The 18,534-nt window shown below is 38.3% G+C and overlaps 2 protein-coding genes and 2 non-coding genes across 4 annotated transcripts in view; 2 read left to right on the forward strand and 2 right to left on the reverse strand.

Moving 5' to 3' along the window:
- Positions 1-944: 944 nt before the first annotated feature.
- On the reverse strand, positions 945-6,092 carry LOC115624624 (tetratricopeptide repeat protein 7B). The gene is made up of 11 exons (XM_030519378.1): positions 6,002-6,092; positions 5,825-5,947; positions 5,495-5,774; positions 5,324-5,435; positions 4,525-5,267; positions 4,288-4,469; positions 2,774-3,322; positions 2,230-2,357; positions 2,056-2,169; positions 1,750-1,946; positions 945-1,688 (listed from the first exon to the last, which is right to left on the reverse strand). Exons 2-11 carry the CDS (start codon positions 5,943-5,945, stop codon positions 1,556-1,558), a joined length of 2,559 nt encoding a protein of 852 aa, XP_030375238.1. The 5' UTR covers positions 5,946-5,947; positions 6,002-6,092; the 3' UTR covers positions 945-1,555.
- A 580-nt stretch (positions 6,093-6,672) lies between these two features.
- Positions 6,673-18,534, forward strand: part of LOC115624605 (probable RNA methyltransferase bin3) — a 64,786-nt gene continuing 52,924 nt past the window's right edge. Inside the window, exon 1 of the mRNA XM_030519350.1 lies at positions 6,673-6,894. The gene's annotated coding sequence lies outside the window, so the exon portion shown is untranslated. The remainder of the gene's footprint in view (positions 6,895-18,534) is intronic.
- Trnad-guc lies at positions 14,957-15,028 on the reverse strand. The gene has a single exon. It is a non-coding gene; the product is annotated as a tRNA-Asp (tRNA).
- Positions 15,175-15,246, forward strand: Trnad-guc. Its single transcript has one exon. It is a non-coding gene; the product is annotated as a tRNA-Asp (tRNA).

An 18,534-nucleotide genomic window follows, 5' to 3' on the forward strand; every position in this document is an offset into this window, starting at 1 on the left:
TTAGCTCACGATCTCGGCGTTATGCTTATAAACCGTATCAGAAATTTCGCCAAAACGATAACTTCACAAAATACTTGTTTGCAATGCAGTATGCGACAAATAATAATCCAGATTTTAATATACTCGTACATATATTTTCTTTTATTTCAAAAAAATAAATAAAAGAAATGATTTAGTTGCTGCTGAGACGCATACTGTATTTAGCGCTGCAATACAATATCAAATTTATATATATTTTTCAGAATTATATATCAACGACTTATACTCGTAAACAAAACTAAAAACAATCGAAGTATTGATGTTTCTAATAACAATAAACAATACAAATCTGATTCTATTAGACAGTCCTTTTAGGTGCTTTCAGTCCTTCAACAGTCCAATTCCAATTTCCCCAAATGGGAATTTCTCCTCACGGATGGGTTTAAAATGGAAAAAATGCCGGCCCCAGCGTTGTCAGGGAGAGAAGTCGAAATCAGAGACACAACATCCGAAAACCATAAAAAATGCAACTAATATGGACCCCGGGACAAGAAGGGCGCAAACAAGAAAGACATAAACAACCTTGTCAATACACAATGCAAAATACAACAAGACAATTAATCCATACGGGGATGCAACATACACACATAATATATATACGAGTAGCACCAGTAACAGCAAACTTAAAATATGTAATTATTTGCACAAAATTCCGATTGGAACATTAAGTTCTGAGCTTACACGCCAATACTACAAAGTACTCTCACGTAAAACATTTCACCAATCACTGCCAATTGATGCATCCTTGCAATTCCAACACTTCAAATGAAAACGAGCCTGAAAGTCTTCTTAAAAACTACACTGCAGTTTAGGAATAATTCCAAGTTAGAATTAAAGAAATAATAAAAGCCCCGATTCTTGTAGTAGCCGAAAGCAATTCTTGCAAAGTAATTTTTGCATTCGCAACTGACTGATTTGGCAAATTCATAATATTTTATTTGTGTTGCAAAGGTCGGCTTACATCCAACCATCAATATATGTACCATATATCGTATTTAGGTATATTTTTATTATTCATATTCAATTTCAACAAATAACAGACAAAATACTTCAATTCAATAATTAATCTAAATGACACACTATTACCTTTCCACTTAACGTCGAAAATAGCGCAATACCGAACCCAGTAAAAACATATAGATGATTGTATAAGGGAATAATTAGTTGGAGAGACTGTGACCATGTTTTCTACGGTATGCACACATATAGGTTTCTATCAATGGTGTGATATGAACTCTACTACAAGTGTCGGATAAATATGCATACGTATATTTGGACTTTGCTTTGAAGATTTTCCATACAACTAGCTAATAATTTACACACAGAAAGTCATGTACAGAATACAACGCCTGTCGTAATACTGATGTCAACAAATATTTGTTTGTATGTTCGTAGGTAATATCTAACAGTAAGTAAGTAATATTGCTGTTCACGTTGAGGTTAGTTTAGGTATCTTAAGTTACACGATTAAAACAAATGTCAGAGCTCTGAACATACATATCTATCAATCGAATACCTATTCAAAAACTAAAGGTAACGAGGTAAACGGAAGCACAGGACACGATGGTTCCAGCTGTAACGAAGTGGCGAAGCAGTCCGCCGAAGCGCTGTAGTCGCCCAAAGTTTCCATGACTTTTCCGAGTGTGAACCTATAGACAGAGTTGGGGTACAATTAGTTACTATGTCATAGAACTACCTCTATGATCTCACCATATTTTTGGACAATTGGGGTCTAATTTAGCTGCATCCTTGAGCATTTTCTCCGCCAAACGAGGTTCGCCCATAATTAAGTGGGTCTCGCCCAGGGCACGTAAAGCCTCCATGTGATTTGGATTGGCAGAAACAGCGTTGAGGAAACATTGCTTCGCATCGAGCCACTGCTCCAAATAGACATGCACTTGGCCGCGCTGCAACGATATTCCAAATCGTGGATTAATTACCCCCTTAAGACTCATTGAGAAGACCGCTTCGGTATGAAGATATCTGGTAAGTAGAGTACATCGTCATCATACATACCATGAACATAATTTGATGGGAAAGTGGGTAGATTTGGGTGGCTTCATGTATACAATTGAGCGCTTCATTGGGCTGATCTATCCGGAGATAGACATCCGCGAGCAGTAACCAAATCTGTGGATTCCAAAAACAGAGACTAAAGTTATGTGCCGAATCGAAATGACTAGAACTCACCTCAATTTGCAGCATCCAAGGCCGTCGAGGTCCTGGACGCTGAGTGAACGAACTAAGCGAACTGGCGGCCTCGCTCAGCGCATGCTCCACACGCGACACTGCAGCCAGAGAAACGGCATAGACGGAATCTTGAAGAGATACAACAAATTATCAAGCAAATCCAATAGCCAATGGATATGTATAAGAAAGGCTTAGTGATAGATTAGAAGCAGGCAATAAAGTAGCAACGGTCGTACAAGCAACTAATAGTATGAGGGTATACCAGTTAAAGAGATAGAAGAAAAAGTCTGTGTATATATATACATATGTATGTAACAAGGTTAGGAATAGAAGTGTACATCAGGCAATCGGAATAGGAAGAGAAAGCATAATAAACTGGCCTTAGGACTTACAATTATTTTGGTTTTATATTTGTTTTTGATTTTATGGTTTTATATACACACATTCCGCGGAAGTTAGGATATTACATAGTAGGTATATTTATACAGAACATACATATAATTAGTGACATATTGATTCGAGATCATAATTCGATCCAACTTACTTGAATCCTTGTCAGACATTTGCGAGGAGTGCATTAAATGCACGCCGCTCTTCGTATCCGAGTGCTTCTCTTCCTCACCAGCCAACTGCCCTTCGTAAATCTCTCTCCAGACCGCCAACATGTGCTGCACCGTCGAGAGGGCCGTCTCCGCATCCTCCAGATGTAGCTGCAAGTGCGCCTTCACGTGTAGCAAGTTTAAGTTATCGGGAAATTCGTGCAGTGCATCATCCACGACGCCCAGCGCCTCACGTGGGCGCCGTGAAGCGGTCAACAGAAGTGCAAATAGATGCAGACAGGGAGCGTGCTCCATGCGCAGGGCCAACGCAAATCGGATGTGACTGAGCGCCTCGCCCACATTGTTTAGCAGCGCATATTGCAGCGCAAGGTAATACTCAGCAAGATGATCGTTGCCATCCAACTGCACGGCCCGTTCCAAGGTCTCCAACGCTAATTTATTGTACGCATCGCGATCGCTCTTCAACGTGGCTTCAATGGCCAATTGCTGGTGGCCGATGCCCACAAAGAGTTGGCTGCGTGACGGCCGAAAACCTGGCGTAAATAACACTCTTGGTAAGCGAATTAGTAGAACATGTCGCACAACAGCAAACCATTGTGGATAACGATGTAAACGTATTTTTCATGCCAAAAATCAACTTCTAACCACATTAAATATTATTGCTTAACCTTTTTAAAACAAACTCTAACCACTTTATCACTATATCCATGTGAATTAAAAGTCTAATAAATACCAATTCAGTTCTATCTTCCTCGTAGCATGGTATTTCGACAGTTACATTTTCATACCTGTACCCATTCTTTGGGTAAAAAAGGTATACTAGTTTTGAGCAAATCTATGTCACACAGAAGGAGGCGAGGATGACCCCCCAAAGTATATCTATATATCTTTGATTAGTAGGACAAAACGAATCGATATAGCCATGTCCAACCAAACTTGGTATCCAGATTCTCTCAAGGTTTTTTTTTCTGATGGTGTCTCAAGCTCTCATAGTCCCTATGCTCTAGGTGTTCATACGGACAGGCAGAAAGAGAGACATGGATAAATGAAATCGTTTTTCATGAATATTTTTACTCTGTGGGGTCTGCCACTGAAGGCCTCCTGACTATTTTATTTTTCACTTTGAGCTATCCTGTTTATTTTAATATAAAATCCCATATGTATGTAAGAATGTTCAGGCATTCTTTAATTAATACTACGCGTCGTATATGTATCATAGCGACCTTCCTATAAGAGCGACATGATTTCATTTAAGCCAAATTATGTTTTACCATGGAACCTACATTAAACCGTGCTATATAACATAGTGGTCAGATATAAATTTTCTGTGGTATATATAATCTAATATAAATAATCTAAAAAGCGCTGTTCTTATTCATGAGTTATTGATATACATACGATATACGATATAAAAAGTTTGTAAAATCTATCACACACCTTGTGGTAATTTATAAGGCATGAGTCATAATGACGGAATTTATAAGGCTCTATAGCTTACCCTTCACTTCGCGCCTAAGAGCCTGTTGGGCATAGTTGAGCCCTTGTTTGACGGAGCCCAAAGATTCATAGCACAAGCGGGAGGCTAAAAGGCAGGGTAATGGATCGCTGGGAGTTAGTTTCATGGATTCCTGGAGTACGCGCAGAGCGTGAGCATGTTTTTCGGCAGCCATCAAACTAAGTCTGCATAACGAAAACAATTAAGTGGACTTCCTTAAATATATGATTTAAATCTCACCCGTATTGCCGCCAAACATGCTGCTCGGAAAAACTGAACTTCAGAGCCTTCTCAAAGGATTCGTGGAGCAACTGAACCAGGCCCCAACGTACAGTGGCCAATGTGAGAAGATCATAGACTGCTGAGACATTTCCCATTGCATGCTGACGGGCCACGCGGAACTCCGGACTTTGCGATAGAACCGTATCGCGTACGGCTAATGCTTCAGCTATGAGCAGCAGCAGGATGATCTCCTCCTGCTGATTACGTGGCGAGAATTGTTGACGAGCCGCATACTTGTGTGGCTTCCACAGCTGCCGGCCACTACCGCGCAATGTGCTGCCCCCGGATTTGCCTTTGAAGGGCAGAGCGTAAATGGTGCCCGAGACACCGCGCAGCAGAACCTCGGCCAACTGACGTGCAAGGGTCAGACGCAGTGACTGCGTGGTCCTTGTCTCAATAGCATTCAGCATGATGCGATAACGTTCCACTGCATCCTGTAACTTGCCCGCCTTAATCAGCACAATTGGCGCACGCTGCAGCGCCGTCTCGAGAATGGCACCCATGCGACGATTCACCTCGTGCGCCCCGGAGGCGGGAATGGTGCTGCTTATAGCGAAATTGCTGGCCGATTGCTGAACGGTCGCGTTCACGTTGAGCGTGGAGCCGGCGGTTGAGTTGTTTGAACTGTTGCTGCCGCTGGCCACATCCTGCTCCTGCAGATAAAGCAATCCCAAATCGGTGGCGCGCTCAAAGCTGGAGATCTAAGAAGGGCTGCGAGTTATAAGAACCTGCCAAAATTTCAATAAGAAACACTTGCCATCTCCGCCTCCTTTTCGGCCTTTTTAAACTTCGATGTGGGCTTGGTCGTTTGTTGCTCCAAGCACAGACCCCTGATGGCATAACTCTCGGCTAGAATTTTCAAGCTGCGTCTGTGGGCGGAATAAACTGAATTGTTTGGAATTCGTCATTTATTGATTCGTTCACTCACAAGGTCAATTCCTTTTCGGCCAGCGTATTAAGCTCGGCCTTCACAAAGTTCTCCAAGCTTTGCTCGTACTCGCCGCAAGCGAAGCTTAACTTGGCCAGCAACAAATAGGCATCCAAGGCTATTCCCGCCTTCTGGCCGCTCTCACCTAGCGCCAAGTTCAGGTAACGTCGTGCTTCCCCGAGCCCGCTCTTAGCGCGACCAAAATTAGACTCGATGGGTGCGTTCTCCTCCAGATAGTTTTCTAGTCGCGCTTCCCCCACCAGAAAGTTGGCCAGGCACTCTGCAATGCAAAAATATAAATCCGCTGTTGGGTATTCTTGAGCGTCTCACCATTGTGCGGCGAGCCAGTCTTTAGCTCATCTGTCAGCTCCAAGACACGCTGCCATTTTCCATCGCTCCGACAGCTTTCAATAAGTGCCTCGACTTTGGTCGTATTCCGTCGATTGGCCATGGCTGAGATGAGTAAAAAATTACGTATGTTTCGCTAATTTAATTAATTTGCCTTACTTCACTGTTGTTTTACACGACGCCAATGCTGGCACTATGTTTCAATTATTGTTGTTTTTGCCCTAACTCTTGCTATCAACTAACCTGACCAGAGTTGCCTGGTCGTACTGCGTGAGTAAATACATCGATAGATGTATAGGAATTTCTAGCTATTACTTAGAAATACCAAAGAATACTAGAAAAGGTATATTTTAAGAAATATATATGAATCTCAACTATTATTTGCATTATTATTTAAAAAGAGCAGAATTTTAAAACAAATACAATTGCTGAACTCGTTTAACCCTTTTCTAGTTTCGTAATATTTTATGAGCAAAGTTTGGTATTTTCAGTTATAGCAAATAGTATTAGTCATCACTAATTTATCATTATACCTACACTATTCATCGCATCCAAACAAAATTTTAACGAATGCAAATAGCGCAATTGCAACACATTCATGTGTATAGAATATATTGTGTAAAGAATATAACAAAATATACTTACATATGTATATGAGGCTGCCACTCTACCAAATGGGAATCGAGTTCTGTCAGCTTATTTTGTAATGGTGTGGCATCCCAAAAACAGCTGATCGCACGACAGCGCATTTTACAGCACCTAGTCTGTTGTGATATGCAACACTTTGGCTTTGGTTTTCAGCCAGTTGAAAATATTTGGTTGGATGGTGGGTGTCCGCGCATGATTTTTCTAATAAGTTGTAATGCAACGAAATCTCAGAAAAAGTGTGTAAATTTATGCAAATTTGCGAGCTTTCCAAACATTTATATAGACAATGGACGAATAATGTGTCAAATGTGTTAATTGTGATTAATTATGAATGTCAAAGGAATTAATACCTCGAATTCAACATTCTTATCGGTGTTATATCAAGCGGATAGATTCTGAAAAAGGTTAGTTACTTTTTATTGCATTTTGATTAATATAATAGTATCTTGTGTGTCCTGCGATGAATACGCGTATGTGTGTGCCGCCGTTTTGGCTAACGCTCAGCTGTTTAGTTATCTGTCGTGTTGTTGTTGCTGTTTGCTCACGTTTGCCGCTACACACGCTCGCATATACACGTACTCATACATACATGCATTTGTATGTATGATGTATGCTTGTGTGTAAATACAAACGCACTTACGTACATGTATAATTTAAAAAGTGAGAGTGCGTATTTTTGCTTATCTATCATTAGTGAGTGCAGTTATTGCAATCGTAAAATAACGGTATTGCATGTTCTCAACATTTTTGCTTTAGCCTTTTCACGCACACACGCCCCATGCCTCTTCTAATTAGAAAGATATCACTCAAACGCCCTACATAGTATATACTATCTCTTTTACGCACGTGCAGTATTATACGTATTGATGCACTCTCTTGTTATTGCCAACAACTTGTTCAAGTTCAATTGCATCTCTTTCCTGCCAATTTCACGCTCCATTTGAGAACTAACAATTTGCTTGCGCCCCGCCACCGCTGCTGCTGCGTCTGACATCGCGTGCGTCGTCGTTAGATCGTCAAAGTTAAATGCCAAGCTTTATTTTTGTTTTGTTTTTTTTTTTAACCTGTCAATTACACCTTGTCAGTAGTGCGGGGTGTGGGTGCGCGGTAAATGAGGCAAGCACATTAGCAATTCATAGCATGTTCTACCAATAAAAACAACAAATTATTACGTAAAACAAACATTTAAATGAACATTAAAATAAGCGCGAAAAAGTCATTAAAATGTTTTGGAAAGGGAACAGAAGACAATGCAAAAAATGGGCCAAATTATTTTCTGCTTTGCGCTAGAAATCTGCTTCTTAAAATGAAAATAAAAAGGCAAAATCAAAACAAAAGACGAAGATGAAGACAAAGCATGCGAATTGCCGAGTCAATAATGGAGGGTGGCAATGAGTGGGTGAGAGAATGTAGTTGTTTGTCCTGCAGTGTGCAGCTTTTGGTGGCAGCTGACTAACGGCGGTTTCGCCTGCTTATGACGTAACGAAAATGATTGTAGGCCAAGTTAATAGCATGGGAGCATCAGCCTAAGAACGAAAGGAGGGAATAAAGTGCGGTGGCTCATAAAAAGCCTACAGTGGGCATGAAACAATAGAATGTACAAAAATTCATTCATTCTGCATTCTTATATAATTATTATCAATTAATATGACTAAAATACTTACTGAACTCATATTGCGAGCGAAAAACGTTGTTTTGTAATTAAGGACAAAATCACTTTCGGATTTTTGCCTACATAAAATATTAAATCTCGATTATAATTTTTTAATAGAGCGCGATTTTTTTATGGCTTTAACTTTCCTCATAATTGACCTATCATGATGACACTTGGCATACGGACAAATAACCACAAACTGGATGTATATGCCAAATTTAAGTTCAAAATCCCAAGAATTACGGGAGTTATAAAAAACACGAATTGCGGGGGAGTGGGGGGTTGTATCAGAAAAAAAAAAACACAATCTCGAACTGCCTAGGGCTTAGGGGAACCTGAATGCCAAGTTTGGTTATCCTAGCTATTGCACTTGCTGAGATCGTTGCGCTCATACAGACAGACGGACGGACAGACGGACATAGCTATATCGACTCAGCTTGTCATCCTGATCAATAATATATATACATACTTTGTGGGGTCTGCCACGCCTCCTTCTGTGTGTTACATACATTCGCACAAAACTAGTATAGCCTTTTTCCCTTTGGGTGCAGGCTATAATAATGTGCCCTTATACTTTACTGTGAATTGTTCGCAGAACTGAGTGTTCGCTTTATTTTGTTCTCACAAGTTTATACTGCTAATTGGCTTTAAGGCTACACAATTATTTTTCATTATTATTATGTCTTTTAACACTTGCGATCCGCAAAGCTCATGATTTTAGCCCAGAGTGCATGGATTTTATTGTTGTTTGGCGTTTGATAGGGAGATAGGGAGATTGCCAGCAGGTTGTTGCAGGCTGTGCGGCAATTGGATCGCAAGTGTTTGTTTGTGTGTCTTAATGGGTGGGTGAATAAAGTGTGTGTGTGGTGATTGAAAACAGTTTGAGTAGGGACAGTGAAACCGCATCTCAAAAACATGCATACGGCTTTCAACTGTGCACACAAGCTCTCCGCATGCTATGCCATTGGCATGGCACGCCAATGTGGGGCAGACGGCAGTTGTCCGACCGCATCTTTTACCTCCTACCTCCACCTTCCTTCCCGTTCCTTCCAACAAGAGCAAAGAAAAGAGTGCACGCATGTTTGCAAATTGAAACGACGTTCCATGCTCGTGCTCCAAGCGCGAAACAGTTTGGAAAACGAAACAAATTTCGCCAGCGGCGTCAGCGTCCGCGTCGTCGTCGACGCCACATTTAAACGATTTTAGCTGTTGTTGTTGTCGTCGTTTTGCTTGTTACCGTTTTTCGTAAATTTTTTTTTTATTGTGCGCATATTTTGACTTTGCGCCTAGGCTGCCCCGCTCCCCAAGACGCTCAAGACGCGTCCGTTGCCACGCATTCGAACTTTTGTTTACTTTTATTTTTTGTTTTTGTAGGTTAAGGCGTCACGTTTTTTGTTTAGTTTTACGTGCGTATGCATGTACATACATACATACGTACATATACATATTGTATGTATGCATGCGTGTGTGCAAATGGGTATGAATTTGCATGTGATATTGGCGCTTTGCTTTGCTCGTATTATTTATTGGCTTGTTGCTTTTTGCAGGTGTGCTTAACACTACCCCCTTCCACCACTGAACGACCACTTCGATTTTTGTTTAGTTAGTCTAGGTTGCTTGGCCTTTATCGTTATAATGCGCGTCCTTAGCTCAGCCGTGTTTTCCCTAAATACATACATACATAAATACAAGCATGTATGTACATAAGTATGTACATTTGTGTGTATGTGCTTGCAGTCATTGGTAGGGACCCATCCATTCACCCAATCCTTGACGATTTTTTTGTGCTCTGCCATTTGTACGCCTTTTGCCTTCAGTCACGCGCTCAGCTCTGCTAAGGACTTGAAAGAAACATACACATTTTCACATAAATAAGCTTGTACAATCCTTCCACAATTGGGGTTGTAGAGGCAACAATTCAGATCCTTGAATTAACTGCAGCAAAAGGAACCTTTAACTTTCAAAAATACGCGCTATCAGCTAATACGCCTGAAACGCAATTATAATACAACAAAATGTCGAGTCCTGTGTATTGGCAAATGACTTAAACGAGCTGCATGTTGAACTTTCCACCGTTTGCATCCAAAGTTCTATTTATCAGCCGTACGGCAGTCAAGTTCTGCAAGGATGATTTGATGCTTGTATATGTATGTGTATTGTATAGGAACGCAGATCCTGTGTGTCATGTTGCTAACTCTTTATATTCTGTACATGAAATGAACTAGAGTATATTAGATTAGATGCAACAGGCAGAAGGAGCCGCGGCAGATCCCACAAAGTATATATATTCATGATCACAATGGCAAGACGAGTCGATATAGCCATGTACATACGTCTTTATTCCGTCCGTCTGTATGAACGCAAGGATCTCAGAAAGTATAAGAGGTAGAATAACCAAACTTGGTATCCAGACTCTAGCATTCATTTCTTGCTATCTTTCGTTGATGTTGATGTTAGGTTAATCAGAGGTAGCTGATCATTTAGAACGTGCTAAGTGCTAGATCGTGTACAGGAAGGAACCCAGGTTTCACAAATAGCCGGCAATATGCTGTACAAATATATAATAAATGCCTGCCAAAGTACCAATATAATCTCCCCGTATTCGCGTTGTTGACCTCCTTTTTTTGCAAATAAGAAAAACTGCAAACTTCCAACTCACATACCTCCCTCCTCCCACCTTTCGAGACTAAAACAACAAAAACACATTTTGATGGCTGGCAATAACGAATTTCTAGCTGCTGACTTAGTCTCAAATTTCATAGAATTTCTACTTGACGTCTGTTTTAGCCTGTTTCTGGGCCATAAACAAGTGGCAAGCATAAACTTGGCACACATGTACATATGTTGTTGTAGTTGTTGTTGTTGCTGTTGCGTTTGGCTTCTCAGTTTCTTCATTTCTTCAACAGGCATAAAACAAAGCTGCGCCAGCATCACGCCCACAAACCATTTATGGCAGCATCCCTAGCTCCTACAACTTCCTACTACCACTATTTGTTGGCCCTACGCCTTTTTTGTATTTCCACAACGCGACTATCAATAAAGTTCGATTTCTTGTCTGCGACTATGTATATACATATATATGTGTGTATGTCAGTGAGAGACTACGGCTCATAAATCAAGTTGAACTGAACAAAAAAAAAATATGTATGGAATACATACATACGTGCAAATAAATTTATGTTTGACCGCGCTTTGTGCCAATAATTCTGGCCTGTACTGCTCCGCGCTGTCTTCCCCACAATTTGTTTGCTTACGTCCCTCTTCTCACACCTTCGTCCCTTCTCACCTATCAGTTTACCAAATTCGAAAAAAAAACACTGGCACTAAACTTCCGATATAGTCGCTGTGGCTATGACATTGCCTTGGCCCTGTTCGTGCATATATGTATGTACATATATGTATATGTGTAGTATGTACATACGATCAGGACTGGTTAAACAACACCTTTATGAACTACGAGTACTACGAGTAACAAGTTTCTAACCACAATCCCCAGTTACAAATTACTTTGCAAGTAAAAAAAGCAAGTAACTTCTTGAATTGAAGGATGTGTCGTTTTTATGTCAATTTATGCAACTGTATAACATACATAACATATGTATATATGTACATATACTATATATGAACATATGTATCTACATACATAGATATGTTTGTATGTTTCCACGCTAACAAAATTATACATTTTTGTCAAAAAACTTATTGTTGACTTACTATAAGATATCAAAAGTAGCTTTTTTCCCCAATTACATATTCTACATAAATATGGGTATTGCGAACTTAACAATTGGAAAAACGGAAATCGGGTGTCCCGACATTGAAATACTCTGTTCCAACATATGTTTACAATAATTATACAAATTAAAAAAAAAGAGGGAAAATTAAAAAATACGTTTAAAAATGTTTTATCGATTTTACCTATTTTAGTATTCGAACTCACGTAGAGAGTAGAGCCAAGGAGCAACAACAATAACAGCTACGGGCAGAGCTTGTGCAAATGTTACATTTATGGCTCTAACTCTCTTTATAATTGACATGTTTCACAGCTGGCTTGGAGGGGAAGCTCGAAAAAATTAAATCTTTCGAAGTTCTGTGGCACCGACGTATTTTTTGGGAGTTTTCAAAAACAACTGTAGCCGAAACCACCAGGGTTTTCTGTGGGGTGCCACAGATTAACAAATTTTCGTCGCCGATTCGATGAAGAACAAATATCCAGGGTTAAGTATACTTAGTAAAACGTGCGCGAAAAGCACATTGTCAATAGTAGGTAAAAAGAGGAAAGAGTAATAGGCACAATATTTTGCGTACATGTTGTTGGTGCTATGAACTGTATATGCCGCACTAAAATTGCACCGTTATTCTATGAAGAAAGCTTAAGAAACTACAAACTATATTCGTGAGCGCGGTTCGTCAAAAAAATTGAGCCGACCAGTGTATGTATGTGTGTTTGTATGTAAGGAAATACTTTTATTTCCCTCATGCAGGCACCATTTATTTCAATAAGCAATTCATGATTATTTGTTGTTTCAATTTAAAGTATGGGATCAATCGGGGGTATTTGTGTTTTTGTAGATTGCACGAATTTTGTGAATTCCCAGAATGATCTGAACGATAAATTACAGAATTCTTAAGATGCATCTGTCTAAAAATGTATGTATGTATGTACATTGTATGTAGAGTTGTTAGTAAAGTAAAATGAGTAAAATCAATATCTTACATAGAGTTTATAAATTAGCTTGAAATCGATGGGGTCAAGAATACAATTTTCTCTCGAATCCAAAACAGTTTTGAAATGCGCACACTTTTAGCAGAATTAAGAAGTCAGATTTTATACTTATACCAGCTTAATCACATAGTATGTACATATGTAAATATTTATTTATTTTGTCTTTTTATTCAAAGCAAAACAAATGCCTAACTACTGTTTGCATATAAATATGAGCATATTCCCAAAAAAAAAAGTCCACCATGATTTTCTTCTGAATTCATTTAGTTCATTGAGCAAATCGATTTCAAAGTTGCATGAATATTTTCTCGTTTTTGGGTATTTTTCGTAACCTTTTCTCGTTAATATGATGCATGATAACTTCCATTCCACAAAGCATATTTTACATCATCTATTAACTAAAAAGGATGCTTCACTCAAGCAAGCCCAACGCTTAAATACCCTATATATATTATATATATTCTTTCTGATCAAATTATCATAATGAAACTTGGTATACATACAGATATATAATCACTAACTGAATGTGTCTACCAAATTTTAGTTCAAAATTCCAAGAATTACGGGAGTTATAGAAAATCATGAATAGGGGGGAGTGGGGGTGCATCGGGAAAAATGAACAAACTCGTCCTTTCTCGGGCTCCGGAGAATCTGCATACCAAGTTTGGTTATTCTAGCTCTTATACTTTCTGAGATCCTTGCGTTCATAGAATATATATGTATACTTTGTGGGGTCTGCCACGCCTCCTTCTGTGTGTTACATGTACACTCGCACAAAACTAATATACCCTTGTACCCTTTGGGTACTGGATATAAAAACCTAAACACAAAACGAGCGCCTAAAATAATATCAATATAAAACTCCCAACAATAATTTAAACTTAAGAAAACTGTGTGCATTTCTATTAAAATAAATTTTATTACAATTTCGTGCATTTTTTGGAGGGTATTTAAATGATTTTTATACAGAATAAAAGCTCTCTTTGCCGGACATTCACCGTCGGCCATCTTTTATGCAAAATATGTAAATACATATATATATAGTTATGAAATTGAATAAATTTTTAATAGGCCCAACAAAAGTGCAATACATCAAGAATATCTTTTAAGTGTATTTATTGTACAGAGCTTTGATTTCGTGCTTATTTAATGCACTTCCGCAACTACTAATTATTACATATTTCTGACATAATATATTTCTGAAAAGCAATAAGTTTCTTGTTTGGCCTTTGAGATCGAACGAAACGAAATATATGTATATGTACACATGTAAGTTTTATTACCACTGCGGTAATATAATATATTATATATATGTATATACTTGTGTAACATATTTGGTTTGAAAAACTAGAAACCTTTAAAAGCTTAACCCGAATCAAAGCATTTGCCCCATAGACTTTAGTGCCTCCCCATTTCGTTTCAAATGACATCAACAACATTTTTGGCATATAGACTTATACATCTTATAGCGTATGTATGTATCTGTATCTATCAGTACATTATTGCACGAACGGGAGAAGCAAACGTGTATGGATGAGTCAAAAGGCAAAGCGCGCGCATATGATTGAGAAAACAAAACTACTAAGAAAACTGAATGAAAAGCTGCGCTACTGTCGTCTGCTTTGTCTGTGCGGAGCGAAGCGTAAACTAAAAATACGATACGAATTTAAATGCAGAAAAGATTTCGACTTGCTTGAATTTTAACATTTTGCCAGCGTGCTCCGTGCCTATGAAGGTGCAAGTGTGAGACATGATTTATGTGTGTGTGTCTAAATGTGTGTTTGTTTATTTGTTTGTGTCATAGCTCTAAGCACAAACCAAGTTAAGACCGAACATCAGATGTGCTTAATTCCTGTTAAAATTTTGTTCCATACAACTCATCACCTTCTTCGCACATCTGTTGTTTACTTTCTGTTTTTAGGGCTGCTGTTACATATTCATTTTACAATTGAGTATATACCTACATACGTAAACCTCGGATACATAAAGTCGACTACTTGGTTTCAACATATGCAAAGTCCAAAAAAAATGGAAAAATAATCCAAATTTTTTATAAATATAAAAAAAAAAAAGAAATCTTACATCTCTCCCCGACGGGGAATTGAACCCCGGTCTCCCGCGTGACAGGCGGGGATACTAACCACTATACTATCGAGGATGTTGAAATTCGTTCGGCCAAATATCGTTTTGTACTACGTAAAGAAACGAAAGCATTCACGAATCGCTTGATGACGCATTACGCCGTAGTTTGAAAAGAGTAGCCAGCGTATTTGAATTCGAATTCTTGTCACCCCTTACCAAGCGTCCTCGATAGTATAGTGGTTAGTATCCCCGCCTGTCACGCGGGAGACCGGGGTTCAATTCCCCGTCGGGGAGAAATGGCGTAATTTTTTTTTCGTAATTTTTTTTATTGTATTATATTATTCTAAATGCAATCTCTTGCACTTTTTGAAAAGTGTATGTACTTGGTAGTGTAATTGATCAATACATACAAATGAACATAAATATTACGTAGACATCCGTTTACGGGCACATTTCATATGCCAACCATGTACAAAAGTTACTCAAAATGTACCGCTGCTTCGTTTCGTTTTCAATTGCACTGTGCAGCATTGCACCTTCATACATTTTTGTGTATGTCTGTGCAAAGTGGAAAAGAGATGCAAATAATGAGGAATAATGAGAGAGGGTGAAGTAGAGAGTATAGGTTGCTGCATTGTTGTCATGCTCAATTCCGTTGTTGTTGTTCTGACTATCGTTATAGATGTGCTGCTTGCTGTCTTGTCTGCTATTGTTTGCGCACAGATACCCAGTCTTTATATCTTTGTGTTTCCACATTTTTAATCCACATTAATGCATCTGTCGTTAAGGCTGCCGTTGCACTACAGCGCACTAAACGGACTGCGACTGCTACCTAAGAAGGTAGCTGTTAGCTCGTGCTACATACGACTACGTACATACATACATATTTGTACATACATACATCGCAGTTGTCAAATCAACTGGGCAAAAACAAGTTTCGCTACACTCTTCGCTCATTCGCAGAGACATACTGACACACACACAACCGCACCCCCTCACACAAGGGCCTGGCCTATTAAGTTGTTGAGCTTTTCCATTTCTACTAATTTGCTCATAAATATGCTAAAATGCTGACCTTGAAATACTCAGAAACAACAAAAACAACAGCTGGCCATGTCGAAAGCAAGGCCAGCACCAATACTTCTACATGTGTTAGTATTATCGGTGTGTATGTAACGGCTGCGTGACTGCAATGCACGGCGCAGTGAGCTTTTTACATTTTGCGTAATGGTCGTAAAGATCAGGGCGATCATGACGTTACATTGTCGGTCAACGAACCACTGTCTGTCGATGTTTTTGTTGCTATTGCTATTGTTAACTACGAATAACACAACTTGTTACTTTTATTATCTGAAATAGACAACAATGAAAAAACAATAGCAGCAGCACACATAACAATTTCCACCACATAAGTAGCTACGATATATGAGCTCCTTACAATTTGCACAATTTGTTTACTGTGTGTTGGTGGAAGCAGCAGAAGTTGAAGGGGTTACTTTAAACAGAATCTATGAGAGCTGACATGAGTGGTATCTATAGCCAAATATGTATGTATTATATTGTTATTATATATTATTATATTATTTTGCATTATTATATTATTATGTATTATAAGTATATATTACTTTTTGGTAGAAACAATCCAACTACAAAAATATTATTAACATACATATGTATTAAAAGACTTTTCTTGTTATCACATTTAGCACTTGTCGAATACATTTTGATACAAATGTAACTTTGTGAAAGCTATTCACTTGACGAAAGTTAATAAAAAGTTACCAATAGGGTAATACAAAAACGGGCCTCACATCTTACGATTTTGTTCGTTTAACGTACATTCATATGTATAATAAATGGAAAATGTCTATCAAACATTTTTAAAATGAACAAAAAGTTTCTCAAGTGTTGAATATTTATCATTAACAGATTATTCTTATTAAAAGGAAAATATTTTTAAAACGTAAAAAATGTTAAAGCAGCTTAATATAAAATTGTAGAACCCAAACTTTGTGGGGTCAGCCACGCCTCCTTCTCCCTGTAGCATACATTCGCACAAAACTAGTTTGCCCTTTCACCCTTTGGGTACAGGGTATAAAAATTGATATCGGTTTGGTTAATCAATTGTTGAACGACAACTATAATATCGATATGGCGGAAATACATAAAAAGATGCCTACATGTCATAATAACAATAACAAGAGTATCAAGACGAACGCTAGACTCGCGCGCTCAACGACTATGTACCCTGTATATATTTTTAGTTAAAATTTTCATATACATATGTATGTACTCGTATTAAAGCTTAGATGAATTTATGGTACAACGACCTGGTGTGTATAGCAGAGAAAATTTATGAAAGAAAGATACTTATTTACAGAGACACTACATATACTATATGTAGAGCTGATATAACACATGATTTGCGTAGAGGAGCTATAATTCATGTATTAAATTTGATTTCCTAAGAAATATCTTTAAAATAATCTTTGAGGGACTGAAAAGGGGGGAAACGTTTCTGCGTATGACTGTTAAAGTTTTGACAGTCTGATAAAATGTGCTTTTCTGAAATAGGAGTATTGGTATTGCAGAATGGCAAATGGTTGTGCGTATGAGTAATAAAATCTTAATAATATTACGAAATTAAATTATAATCTGTAAAACCTAAAATTTATTTAATTACAATTACAATAGAATAATTCGGTGTAAGTGCTTCGAAAAAAATCCTAAACTTTCCTAAGCGTTAAGACATGCAAATAATTAGCACACAACTTTGTCTTATAAATAGAGTTTGAAAAGTAAATCTCTAAGAAATTTGTTCGCAGAACACTCAATTTTAGGTGTTAAAGTTACAGAATTGAATTTTTTTATTGTGTAGAGTTTAGAACATGAAATTTTTAATGGAAAGCCAACCTAAGTATTGTTATTTTTTGTCTTTGCAGTGTATCACTCGATACGAGATTTTAATTGAATTTTTTTCTGAATTCCGAATACCAACTATGTAGTTCTTGCATATTTATTCGGTTATTTGTTTGACGAGTTCAATGAGTTTGACATACAAAACTTCATGCATATATGTACTTAATAAATGATGACAAGAAATCAATCGGATATGTCTCTCATTTGATATGTTCATTTATATGTGCACGAACATACATACATATACATACGTTCGTACATATACATTCATATGTGTATGATTTATACGCCAGTCCCTCTCTGACAAATGGTCTACTAGCCACTGTGCATTGAGCGTTCCAACTGCCCACTATTTCGACTCCGCCATCACCCCACATGGGCCCCACAGCTGAGTGTGTGTGTGTATGTGTGCGATATCTTTGACAACGATAAATTGTGTTGTGCAGGATGCCGTCGCCTGTTTCGCCTGCACACACGCACACACACTCATACAAATGTTTCTTTCGCATACATAAATATGGTCTTCAAGTGCATTGGGTACCCAGTAGAACGTTGTTCACAATATCATGACTCTTTAGGCTGATTTCTAGATCAAAAGGGAAGAAACTAACAAATGTATTACACTACGTACAGGCGCCATCTTTTATGTCGGTATGTAAATAT

Source organism: Scaptodrosophila lebanonensis, unplaced genomic scaffold (genome assembly GCF_003285725.1).
Source record: "Scaptodrosophila lebanonensis strain 11010-0011.00,11010-0021.00 unplaced genomic scaffold, SlebRS2 tig00000061-arrow-pilon, whole genome shotgun sequence".
Taxonomy (NCBI): Eukaryota; Metazoa; Arthropoda; class Insecta; order Diptera; family Drosophilidae; genus Scaptodrosophila; species Scaptodrosophila lebanonensis.

Coding starts and splice junctions, on each gene's coding strand:
- LOC115624624 (XM_030519378.1), bottom strand. CDS start 5,945: ATGGCCAATCGACGGAATACGACCAAAGTCGAGGCACTTATTGAAAGC. Junction 5,436..5,494: donor GCCGAAAAGGAATTGACCTT/GTGAGTGAACGA, acceptor TTCCGCCCACAG/ACGCAGCTTGAAAATTCTAG. Junction 2,170..2,229: donor CTTGGATGCTGCAAATTGAG/GTGAGTTCTAGT, acceptor TGGAATCCACAG/ATTTGGTTACTGCTCGCGGA.